At 38.1% G+C, this 13,330-nt stretch overlaps 1 protein-coding gene across 3 annotated transcripts in view; it reads left to right on the top strand.

Moving 5' to 3' along the window:
• The window catches only part of RHOBTB1 (Rho related BTB domain containing 1), a 53,393-nt gene extending 40,285 nt beyond the window's left edge, over positions 1-13,108 (top strand). For all 3 annotated transcript variants that reach the window (XM_065068596.1, XM_065068597.1, XM_065068598.1), the window contains 7 exons: positions 967-1,152; positions 2,804-3,771; positions 4,213-4,331; positions 6,699-6,849; positions 8,589-8,677; positions 10,185-10,290; positions 10,805-13,108. In XM_065068596.1, coding sequence (XP_064924668.1) covers positions 967-1,152; positions 2,804-3,771; positions 4,213-4,331; positions 6,699-6,849; positions 8,589-8,677; positions 10,185-10,290; positions 10,805-10,974 — 1,789 coding nt within the window. In that variant the 3' untranslated portion in view covers positions 10,975-13,108. The remainder of the gene's footprint in view (positions 1-966; positions 1,153-2,803; positions 3,772-4,212; positions 4,332-6,698; positions 6,850-8,588; positions 8,678-10,184; positions 10,291-10,804) is intronic.
• Positions 13,109-13,330: the final 222 nt, after the last annotated feature.

The raw sequence follows: 13,330 nt of genomic DNA, 5'->3' as shown, positions 1-13,330 counted from the left end.
ATTCTTTCCTTTTTCTTTTTTCTTTTTCCCACGAGAGATGCAAGAGCTTCAGAACTGCTTTGTAACATCCCATCCCAGTTTATATATAATGAAATTGCCCCAAGTTAGGAATGTCCTGATACAAGTATTCGAGCATTTCTCTGCCTCAGGGTGCTGGCTCTGACAAGAATGAGGTGGTGGTTTAGTGGGTGAACTGTCAGCCTTAATCCTCATACTTACAATTTATAAAGAAAGTTTATTTAGTGAAGTACTCTTTGTCTTCTTAAAACCTGTAAAAGCCTTCAAATATTGTCATGCTTACTCTGATTTAAGCCACTGTCCTATTCTGCACTTTACTGCCCTTATTTTCATTGTAATGTGTATTTTTGCCTATGTTGTAGAAGCGGCCATTCAGCAGTAGTTTGACCTTCTAGCAGGTTATTTATTAAAGATGTCAGAAAATTGCTGTGCAAAGGACATTGCAGAGGAGACCACCTCAGTGTCTAAAGCAGTGCAGTAAAGGTATTTCTCCATGACAAGTTCAGAAGTGATCTGTGTCTGCCAGCGTGGCTGTTCTGAAGTTTTGCATAACACCTTTCTGTTTCCTAAGCACAAATGATCTTTGAATTGCAATTTAGGTGTCCAGTCAGCAGAATTATTTCTTGAGCAATGACGGCCTGTGAATAATTGTAGTGTAAAAGTAGAGTGACAAGTCCTCTTCTTAGTGCTCTGTTCATAGGTACAGGGATCATCTCTCAGCATAGAGGGGCAGTGCTTCCCTGGTATGTGAATTTGTGCTCCCATGCTTTTGTGGTGAAATGTGTAGCTTCTATCAAATCTCTGCACGAACAACATGTATTCAGGCATCTGGGTGTCAGTGCATTTTTTTGGGATAGCTTTTAAGCTGGAATGATGAAAATCGGTAAAGCCACAGCAGAAAGCATGTTTGTTGGGTTTTAATTAGATGTTTTCTTGTTGCCTTTCTAGGTCTGATGTAGTTGTTCTGTGCTTTTCAATTGCTAATCCTAATTCCCTGAATCATGTGAAAACGATGTGGTATCAAGAAATCAAGCACTTCTGTCCGCGCACACCTGTCATTCTGGTGGGCTGCCAACTAGATCTCCGCTATGCAGATCTCGAGGCTGTTAACAGAGGCAGGCGGCCTTTGGCAAGGTAAAGTCTAAACAAAAATAAGAATTAATAAAATCACCTTGGTAATCAGGTACATCACTTTCAAAAGGTAAATGGTAGAGCCTAGGGGTTTTTTGTAAAATGAGAATGTATGTGCTTTCTTCTTTTTAACTCTGTTGTTTTAGTTATTTCTTTAACAAACACAATTGTTATATGTTTCCCACAGTATTTTTGTACATTGGACATCTAAACTTGTTTGGGTGCCTGAGCACTATGATAATATGGAGATAATGATTACTGCAGGTTTTCATGTATGTCTTTCTCCATCTGAACACGTGTATCATGTCCTACGCTGTCACTACTGTCAGATGCTGTTTTCAACTGACTGATTCTACTCAAATTTTCTTAATTCTCGGTTATTATTTTTTGTAAACATAATCCTACATCATGGCAGAAACTAGTGGTTGCAAATCAAATGTTTTTTAAGTTCTGAGATTAAAAGAGAGTTTGGGTTACTGTGGAGAAGTTTTTCCCAGATTCAAAAGACAAACATTCACAAGTTTAGGCAAAAAAGTCCCACAATTACCTGCTCACTTCTGATTTCCTCCTTTGATATGAATTTGAATGAGACTGGATTAATGGTTGCGTAATTAAAGACTGTATTGTAGCAAATTTCCATAAAGGGGCTGAATTGATATTTCATGGGCTCTTGGAAAATTCTGCATTGTGTTCAAATTCTTGACTCGACAATATGATTTTCATAAGTTTGTTTATTAAACATTTCTTCATTGTGTGGGAGGGGTGGGCTTTTTGTTGACTCTTTGAAAGGAAATGTTCTTTCGAAACTCAAAATTCTTCCTCTGCCCCAATCCTCCTTTCTGATTTCACCATTAATAAAGATCAAATCAGAATTCTGCATGTCTAGCACAGACTTCTGCCACCTGAACTGATTATTAGCTGGCGACTAAAGAAAGCTGTTGTCTGGAGTGTGTTCAGGCTGTGCCAGCTCATGTCTGCCCAATATGCTGTGCTCACAGAACACACTGTTGGGCCATGTCTTGTGGTGAAATGATTTTTTTGGTGGGAAAATGGATCCTAGCCCAGACTTTTTTTCTGGTTTGTTTACCCCGTGTCATGTACTAGAACTGCTCTGGAAATTAATGAGTTCCTACAGTGCTTCTACAGCCAAAACAGACCTATTTCTTGAAGTGTGTCTTCAGTTACACTTTTGTCATAGACTACTATGATTTTCTTTAAAAAGCATAAGCTTAAGAAATATTTCTCATTTCATATTTAGCTATATCTGTGGCATGTCTGATAGATACTGACAGAATATCTGAGTGGAAAGGGATGTTAGGAGGTGTTTTAAATAATGAATGTTCTCAAGCGTCCTATCAACTTTTTTACTGTAAATTTCCCTTTAACGTGGAGAAGGCTTAGTCCATTTTGTGCAAATGATTTCTACACGTTTTAGTAACATTGTGAAGACACCACCAAACTCAAACAAATTTACAAGTACGTGCTATGCTAAAACTCTCTGGAGTCACAGTTGTAGATTTGCAAAGGGCTTTGTGTGCTTCATTTTATCTTTTGTTTCATTTGAATGAAGACATTTTGTAAAATTCTATGCTTTCTGAAGTAACTTTTTGATGACCATTGTGTGTGAGAAGGTTTCTTTTTTGTTTGACTCTAGGCCAATAAAAAGAGGAGACATTTTGCCCCCAGAAAGAGGCAGAGAGGTTGCCAAGGAACTTGGGATACCATACTATGAAACCAGTGTGTTTGATCAGTTTGGGATTAAAGATGTGTTTGACAATGCAATTAGAGCTGCCCTGATCTCCAGAAGACACCTGCAGTTCTGGAAATCTCATCTGAAGAAGGTCCAAAAACCTTTGCTTCAGGCTCCATTCCTACCTCCAAAAGCCCCTCCTCCGGTTATCAGAATTCCTGAGTGTCCTGTTCCGAGCATGAATGAAGCTGGATATTTATTGGACAGCCCACTCTGTGCAGATGTTATGTTTGTTCTCCAGGAACAGGACTACATTTTTGCTCACAAGATCTACCTAGCTACCTCTTCTTCAAAGTTTTATGATCTTTTCTTAATGGAATGTGAGGAAAATCCGGACTTGGAAGAAACACAGTGTAAGAAAGAAAATACAAATAAGGATGTTCTGACAAGTTACCTTGAGACAAATGGTGACAGTGATGATATATCTTTGAAATCTCCTGATGTTAAAAGTCCCCCACCAGAAAGTACTGGCTCTTTGAACATGCTAGAACTCAAAACTGGTGAAACAAATTCTGCAGCAAAATCTCTGTCATCCTGGGGTAAGGGGTTTGTTAGTGTGCATAAAGAAATGCAAGTGAATCCTGTCTCGAATAGGACATGTCCTGTAACTGTCGTAAAAATGGATTCCTCTGTGCAGGCCAGACCTTTTAAAACTGTTTTGCAGTTTTTATACACAGGGCAACTAGATGAAAATGAAAAAGATCTCACAAGACTGGCTCAGATTGCTGAAATTTTGGAAGTATTTGATTTGCGAATGATGGTGGAGAATATTATGAATAAAGAAGCCTTCATGAATCAGGAGATTACTAAAGCATTTCATGTCAGAAAAGCTAATAGGATAAAAGAGTGCCTTTGCAAAGGGACATTTTCTGGTAAGTAACTACATGCTTTAACAGGAAAAGCGCTAATTCTTTTCTCATGCATGTTACTGTTGCTTCGCTGGCTTCAAAAACTATGAAAGCTTACATTGTTCTGAGAGGAGGGGTGAGCCCAAAATTAGAGTGCTATTCAGGGCCAACTGTTCCAACCTGGGATTCTGTTGAAAATCTACATCTGGGATTTTCTCAAAATCTACACACAAGCTTTTAAATAAGTGACCCAATTTTCCAAAGTGTTGAATGTCCAATATCCCCCTTTTAAGTGAGACTTTTTATTTAACTATATAAAATGCTAAAGTTATCTTTGAGGTGGGGGTCATTGGAAGTGAAAGAAGTCCTTTGTTAACAATGTGCAGGTGAAACATACTTTTTTCAGACACAGTTTCACTTTAAACGCAGACTTGCAGCATGCCTGTTTCTTTGTTCCCATGGCAGATGTGACATTTAAATTGGATGATGGAACTATAAATGCCCACAAGCCGCTGCTGATCTGTAGCTGTGAATGGATGTCTGCTATGTTTGGAGGATCATTTATTGAAAGCTCAAACAGTGAGGTATTTGTCCATTTTGCTTATAATATCTGATGGATTTAGGGTGATGGAAGCATCATTTTGTATCTGTTTGAAGGGCTGCAATAATCCCTGCAATAATTCTTTATTCTTCCCTTGCAGACCTGGGATGCTTTTCTTCTATAGACATTAAATTAGAATGCCTAGGAGAATAACATCTTTTCTGCAAGGCATGAAACTTCCTCCAATGCTGGAGGGTGTGTTTTAAACCCAAAAACCTTTAAAATATTAAATATAGGGGAAAAGAAAACATGGATTTGTGAATTTCTTTAAAATAAGTTCTGTGAATATAAATTTATATGGTGAGAAGCATTACAGAGAATACTTGGAGCAGAGACATTGAGGAAGAAATTAAAGGGAAAAAATGGTTAAAGAACATGGAGTGTTAAACTAGAAAAGGAGACTGACATCACAGTACTTCAGTAGAAACCAAGCTCAGATTCTCTAGTGCATCAGCTTGTTCCCTTGAGTAAAGAAGGTATAAAGTACAGTATAAAAGATCTCAATGCTTTGGATCAAGATTTTGCAGCAGAAGCCTTGTATTTTCAGGTGCCTTCATGGTCCGTGTTTCAGATTCTCAGTACTCTGCTAACATTTTTTTCTTGTGTCTTATCCATACCCACATTTTGATTTTTGTTTTGATTTTCTTTTTCCTTTCCATACTTAGAGGTCTTGTTCATATGAAGAGCTCAGGGTTTTTTGTATTTAATATTCTGGAAGGTTCTGTTCTATTTAGATTTTTCTTGCTTCTTCCAATACAGCTGTAAACATAATTCCTTTCCCAGAGGCAAGCTTGACAAGTGGTTCATTAAAAATACATAGTTTGATTTGGCAATGAAAAATATACATTTTTTTCCTACCAGCCCATTTCTAATGATCAACTTAACAGTCTTAGATCATCTTTCTAATTTAAAATGTTTAGCTTCCATTTTGCAGAGTTTAAAGCAATCAGTAATGCTTTTGGAAGATTTAAAATATAGGTAGATATGAATTGAAGGGTTTCCTTTGACCGCTTTGCAAAAAATAAAGCCATCTACTTTTTATCTACTACTTTTTCTGTATTTGGGACACAACGTTTTATAAACTCATTCACTGAATGTACTGTTCTCTGCACTAACACAAACATGTTAATAATGAATGAGTTTCACAACTAGCTCCTCTTACTTGGAGAACAGAGCTACTTCCCAGAGTGGTCGATATGTGTAAGAGGTTCACACTTTAGCACTAACAGATCCAGGTTTGAATCCCACCAATCCAGGCAGAGCTGAAAGAAAAATTCACAAGCCCCCGAAAGGTCAGTGACCAGTTACGTGGCACAACTAACCCCTGTCTAGCAGGAAGGGTGTGCTGACTGCTTCCAAGCTGTCAGATTAAGTTGCATGCACATTTAATTCCTCATCATAATTTTATTATTATTTTTCTGCTCTGCCTTTTTTTTTTTTTTTACTGCAAGTTCTTCAGAATACCATGTTGCATTCTTCAGTGCCAGCAGTTATGAAGATCTGCATTACAAACTGCTAATTAATGAGATTGACTAGCTTGGGCGGTGGAAGCAGACTTACCTGCAGTAATCTTGAGCCCTGCAACAATCAGTTTTACCCTGTTCTTTGGAGGAGTGATTGTGTGTGCAAACTGTAGTCGAGATGCCACAGTGACAGGTTACAGGGCGGCTTTCTAACTCTCCTTCCTCTTCTTTTAGGTTTCCCTGCAGTGACGTGGAGTTAGGGTTGTGCTGGCGAGAAATTAAATAGCTTTTGTCCTAGCCATAGTTTCATGACACAGTGGTTACACTTAATTACATGTGTGTGGCAGAAATGGTTTACATTTTTTTTGACTAATTTCTTCAGTTTTCAGTCCCTTCCCAAACATAATTTACTTGGATAAAATGGCTATTTATAAACAGATTGAGAGGGGTGGGGGGTTTGTTATCCTTTGGTTTTCTCTATTTTCAGAATCCCCGGAATACCATGAGCAAGTAGATTGCATTCCTCAAGAAGTCTACCAGGGGAGGTTCGGCATGGGAAGTGCTCAGTGGCTTTATATATCCCACAAAGCTGTCCATTCGCAGGCTAGAAAGCATTAAACAGATTCACTGTTTGATGTGGGTCCAATTTAGTAACTTAGTAGAGTTGCTTGTATATAAACTGCCAAAGGATCTGATTACAGAGCTTTGCTTGCCTCTTGGCAGTTTCTTGAACCTTAATGGGAAATTTTTTGAAAAACGTTTTTCTTGCATTTCTAAAATAAGAGAGAGAAAAAGTGTCAGTCCAGCAAAGCAGCAGAAATTAATTATGGCCTCTCTATGAAAATTTCTCAATTATTAGAGACTTTTTTCTTAAATATCTTTTCCAGGTAGTTCTTCCCAACATAAACAAGACTTCCATGCAAGCAGTTTTAGATTACTTGTATACCAAGCAACTGTCCGCCACTCAGGAACTGGACACACTTGACTTAATCGCATTGGCAAATAGGTTTTGCCTTCCTCACCTGGTTGCTCTAGCAGGTAAGAATTTGTGGCCTCTGCAGTGCAGCGTCTTCTGCAATGGCTGAAACATGTTTTAAATGGTTTAGAATGCACCGGATTTTATCAAGTGTCAGAGAAAATAAATACTTTTTTTGGTGAAAGCAATATCATAGTACAAATTGATATTTTCACTTAAAAAAATTATTTGCCTTTGTCTTGCCTTTTTTAGTTTTGTGCTAAATTACTTCAGAACATTCAAGTATTCTGTGCTTTAAAAAAAAGAAAGAGCAAACCTTCTCTTTAGCATTGATATAATGCCTATGGTTTCTAATATCTATTCTGTTGTTTTTAATTTACCTGAAAACAGGATGGACCCCAGGCTTTCCATTATAAAATGAATGAGGTGCTCCATTATACATTTCTATTCTAAGAGACTAACTGAGCCAATTCAAAACTAATATAGATTATGATGGGATTTTTTAGAAATGCTGTCTGGATTCCTTTTAACTGCTTAGATGGGAATTGGGTATTTTGGTATGTACATGGGAGTTCAATCCTTATTTCAGGAAGAAAAACTTTTCTATCACATATTTGGAGAGAAATTACAGGATAGGATATTACTTAGTTTTAAAATTAAATCCATGCATGCCCCAGTCCTCTGGGGTTGTGGTTTCTGTTTGTTTATTTATTTGTTTCTGCCTAAGTATGTAACTTGGCATTGTTCTGAAGACTTGGCCAAGGCCAAAACTGGGAGACAGATGGGGCAAAGCTACACGTATTTACAGGACAACATTTAGGTAAAATTTAATCACATATGAAATCCTAGCTCTTCTTCAATTGTGCATCAGGACTCTATACCTTGTCTTCACTGGTTCTGACAGACCAAATTGTTATGACCTGATTTTATACACACATTGGTTATTTTTTTTAGTTGCAGCATAAACGTACAGTATTAAGAATATTTCATTCTATTTAATTCTTTATGAAAGAATTTTGAGTACAAAGGCTACTGCTAACAACTGAATTGAGTAGAATCACATCAGCTGACAACATTTCTCAAAAGACACTCAAACGTCTAAGGTCCCAGGGAGCAGTTCTAGTAAAGGCTTAAGGAGACTTTTGAACTGAAGTGACTTTTGGGGGAGCTGATCAGCCTTCATCTGGATCCCTAGGAATGGCTAATCTGAGGATCTGAACAGGACCTAAAGTGATCTTTTCTATATCAGTGCTGTGGGTATAATTGTTAAGAAATCCACAATGCAATGGCAAGTGCACTGTTGCCCAAAAACCTGGATACTGCTTTTGTATTACCCAAAAGAGACAACTGATCTGGATTTCTAATTTATATTGAATATTGCACTCATCAATTCTGCCAGAGAGAGACTAGTGGCTGCTGAACTTTGTCCATCTGTAAGTGGTTATTAATTGCAGGCTGCCTTTCTGTAAGAAACAAATAAGAATTGTGTTTGAAACCAGAAATAAATAGTTTGGGTTGAGGCAAAGTGGCAAATCCTCATATGGACTGTGCTCCACTGGAGCAAGCCCATTTATATAGCTATGATGCAAAATCTCCAGCCACAACTCTAAAGGCCAGAATTTGACTTCACCCAAATATGAAGTTGCTCAGGATACCTGGGTGAATGTGCCACTTGCATAATGCTGGAGTTAACACTAGGAGGAGGGAGAACATGCCTTCTTGGTTCTTTGTCACTTGTGGATGATCTGACTTTGAAATGTGACCGTTTCCCATGTGAGTGATGAGTTTTCTCCTCCAACAGAACAGCATGCAGTACAAGAGCTGACAAAAGCCTCCATGAGCGGCGTTGCAATAGATGGAGAAGTACTGTCCTACTTGGAATTGGCACAGGTCAGTGTGCACTGTTTTTTGAAGGTAATTCTGGCCATCTGAAGGATTTGCTTTTAGCACCGTACTGTTTTTGAGCGTTGCTTCTAAGTGGCTCAAGGTCTGCAGTTCTGAGAGTGACTGACAATAAAACTTAGTTTTATCTTCTATTTTAAAGACGGTTTTTCCATTAATTCAAAGGTGAAACATCTATTTAAGTAATCTCAGAGGAGCTGTCTTTCAAATATATATTTTGGTTTTCCTTGATTGTGGAGCTTCCAAGCTCCGCGTTCTCTTGGCCATGCTTCAGTAATGTGAAATGCAATGTAATGAAGCTCGTCAGCTTTGTAATGGTGAATGATTCCCCAGTTCTTTTCAATGCAATTCTTGAAAGTATATTTAGACCTGTGTTGCAAAAGCAACGTTTCTTGTATTCCTAGACTTAACACTTAGACTGGCTACTCTGAGCCAGTCACCTGATAGTTCAGAATGCGTGCAAATCTTACCATTTTATGTTCACACATGTTCCAATATTTCTTGAGTCCCAGAAACCACAAAAAGAGCAAGCCCCCAGCTTACAGTTTAACTGCATACCTCTGTTTTCCAAAAGGAGTGCTATGGCAGTCTTCCAGATACAGTAGTACAAGCTAAAATATTTTTAAAATTTTATTATTCTTGATTTCACACTAGTGATGAGTCTGGCTGCAGCTTGTCTTGAAGTCTGGGGGTTAAGTAGCACTGAAAGACAGCACAAGCTGGCCACCAGGCAAGACTTCTGCAGCTGCTTTCAAGTGCCTCTCTTGCATTACCTATGATGCTGTTGCAAAACAAGGACTGAACCCCTTCCAAGAGAAGGCAGCTCACTTAGTTCCCATTTTATGAAGGATGTTTTTCCTTTTCTTTCTTTTCTTTTTTTTTTTTTTTTTTCCTCCTGGTTGAAGACAGAAGTAATATGTTTAACTACAGTTAGGATATCTTCTGTGCCCAGTATCTACATCGATATGATGTGTTTATAACTTGAGATCATAGTAGACAGTCAGAACGCCAAAACAGATACACATGCTACACAATCTGACTTGCATTATAGCTGTGCTTTCTTGCTACCATAGCAAGTTTGTACCAGATTTTGTATTGAGCTTTCAGTAATACTTTATTTCTGTCAACAAGCATAGTTTTCCCAGGAGTTACTTCAGAACATGGTTTGCAGTAACTGGTAAGAGATATGTGAGTGGTACAATCACACCAGAAAATTCAGGTCCAGCATGCCTTGGGTTCAGATCCTGTGTGGGACTGAATGCAGTTTGCCAGATGCTGCGCATCCTGAGCACCTACTCATGAGCCTTTTGGGCCACTGCTTGTTCCAGCAGAATTGTGCAACAAGGTCTATGGCATCTAGAGGCCACTTCAGTCTCAAAAGCTCCCCTGTATGCTTGGGAGAGTGCTGGGGACCATTCTAGCTCAAGTTGTTAATTGGGGATGCAAAATGAATTATGACCTCAGGAAACAATAAGCTCTGTGTTTTTCTTTACAGTTTCACAATGCTAACCAGCTGGCAGCTTGGTGCTTGCACTATATCTGCACCAATTACAACAGTGTTTGCTCCAAATTCCGCAAGGAAATCAAAGCTAAATCTTCAGGTATGGGCCGTTTTCTCCCCCAACTTTCATGAGGTTTTCCCTTCTTTCTCCCAATCTAGTTAATTAAGCATGAAGACAAAGATGAGCTCAAATAGCTGAGCCATGAGACTGAACCTCTGCACTATCTTGAGTAGCATTCATAAATTCTTCTTATCTGTAAAAGAGAGGTCATAACCATTAGCCTGATTCTAGGTCAGGCATTATGTTCTATACCTATTTCAGTGATGCTAAAAGGAACAGAGCTATTTTCAGGCTCCACGATAAAAAATGCACTCTGTAAAGGACTTGCTTTTTTTACACTCTTGGTGGACTAAGGCCTCTGGAGTGCAACTGCTTTCAAAGTCTTTCCCCCCCGTGAGTAAGGCATATGAGGAAACCGTGGGAATCCCCAGTAAGCCAGCTAATTTAGAGACTGGGTAAGTGATTAGCAGCAGAGGTTTTTGCAAACATTTCTGGCATTTCTGTATCTTACTGGCTTTGGTGGGGGGGGATTTGATTGTTTCTTTTTAATCAGATAATCAAGAATATTTTGAGAGGCATCGCTGGCCGCCTGTGTGGTATTTAAAGGAAGAAGATCACTACCAGCGAGTTAAAAAAGAAAGAGAAAAGGAAGATGTTGCACTGAATAAACATCATTCAAAGCGGAAGTGGTGCTTCTGGAATTCCTCTGCTGTAGTTGCCTGAACAAAGAAGAAAAGTGGAAATCCATAGCCAATGTCAGACATCAGTCTTCTTGTTAGAAATAAGATGTAGTTCGGGTTTTCAGGAAACTTTGTTCCACGTGTGCATTTATTATTGCTAGGGTCAAAAGCACAAGCTCACTGAAAGTGAGCCTGGAACAGCTCCTTGAAGTCATATGTATATTTTTGGCTAGTAAGCAGATATATGTCTACCATTATTACATTTCTTTTTATACAAAAGAAAAATCCAGCATTGATGTTTCAATCTCCAATTGGGAAATATTTTTATACTGTCTGGTGTGTTTTGTTCAGATAAAATTCTGGATACTGTTTTATTTTACAGACCACAAAATAACCGTGTAGCAGCTTTGTAATTAGATTTTAACTATTTTTACTATGCGAGTGCAGTGAAATAGACAATCTTCAGTCATAAGAGACCACTTTTAGAGTATCTCATAAAAAGTTATCTTAAGAAAAATTCTAGTTGCCTAGAATAGGTTGTCTTTTTTAAACTAAGTACTGTGCACTGGTAATATAATTAGATGGTTATTTCCCCTTTCTAAAGTAAAGGGTTAGAATAAGATCCAATAACTGCAAGATATAGAGCGCTTGATCTTTGCTCAGCTGAATAATAGGCAGTATAATTACCTATTCAACTGCAGGCAAATGTATTTCTAATATTTGCCATGTAAGTGCAAATAATTATGACTATGTGGGCCATGCAAAATCTAGTGATTCTAAGTATTCAGAGGTTTTATATGTCTAGATCAAAGAGAATATTTCTAAAATCATTTAGAAGGGCTTATTAATTTATAGCCTTATACAAGTATGGATCTGAATACAAAAAGCAGTTACACTGCTTGCATTTGAATTACTGCATGGCAGTTACCTTGTTCTGTGGGATCTTAACCATGCAGCCATTCCTCATGCTGAATTCCTTTTTGCTTCAGTGCAAGCAAACGAAAGGGCTGCACAAACAAGTAGGAGTTATCTAATCTTACAGCATTTTGTAAATGAGGAAAGGTCTTCACACACAAGATCACTTCAGTTTGATCTAAATTGGTTTATAGCTTTTCCCAGGAAGAACTCAAAATGTTAGATTATTTGAAAGTAGATCATATATTTCCCCGGAAGTAGGTGTTCCCAGAAAACTGGGGGCAAAATGATGGCAGAAAGGCAGGAATTCTGCACGAGTGGTGGTGCAAGAAAAGAAAAAAAAGCCTCCAAATGTTTTTAAATGGTCTGTGTGTTTGTGACATTTTATCAAGCATTATTCTAAAGCTGTGGTGTTACACTAGGTTACATAAGGGTGAGAGCATTTTTTAAAAGACCAAAACTAAGATACATAGACTGTAGAAAATACACATGCAATCCTGTACAGTGTCTCAGGCACAATTCTATAACCAAGGCAGTATCGTGCATTAGGTTCATTAATATTGTTTTGTGCTGGCAGCTCAGCATACCAATGTGAAAAGCTGTTTGTTTGTTTGTTTGTTTGTTTCTGTGTTCAAAGGCAAGGCAGTACAGTCAAACCCCAGTACTGTAGGTCAGGAAAGACTTTGGACTGAAAGCCATATCCACCTCTACATATTTGCATTCTGAATGGACTAATTCTCGGCAGATGCTACCACAGGATAGTAGAAGCCACCCAGCATGGAAAGAGATGCTGCTCTACAAACTTCTATAAGGAGAGCAGGTGACAGATTCCTACTCCTATAAGATTCATCACCGTATGGTGATAAAGAAGGGCTATTAATGATGGCTGCAAATATGTCTCCTTAATTCTTAGTCAGTGATAACAAATAGTGTGAAGGAGAAGAATGAATGAGAGAAGACATGTCAAGACTGAGATAAATATCTGTTGTCATAAAATGGTAACCAGTCACATTTTAAGTAAGTATTGCTATTAGGTTTCACACAACCAAAGCTACTATATGATTGTAATTTTGCCAAACTGTAATGGATATATAAATGAACCTGAGGTATATGCAATAATATCCAGTTGTTCTAGTTATCAGCTACTATAACCAAGTGGCTGGTTCATTTGGTTAATGCTGTCTATGGCCTTTAATCTTGGTGGTTATTTTGTGTTTTTTATTTTGGGAAAAAAAAGGTCAATAAAACTGTTTAGTTACAAATTGTCTCCAGGCTCTTTGAAGAAGCTTCCTAAGTGTTGCATTAAGTGCTGCCCATTCTAGTGCTGCTTGTAAGCATCCAGTTATGGTATCATTCCTTGAATTTTACTGAATGGATATTTGCATGCTGTATTATGATTTACAGTTGGAATGTCACAAGGAAGCCCTAGAGTGTTTGTACATGATGGTGGAAGGTTGGTGTGTGTCACTTACTGTTAAACTGCA

The sequence above is a fragment of the Columba livia genome, chromosome 6, assembly GCF_036013475.1.
Source record: "Columba livia isolate bColLiv1 breed racing homer chromosome 6, bColLiv1.pat.W.v2, whole genome shotgun sequence".
NCBI lineage: Eukaryota > Metazoa > Chordata > Aves > Columbiformes > Columbidae > Columba > Columba livia.
This window is presented reverse-complemented; position numbering and strand designations above follow the sequence as displayed.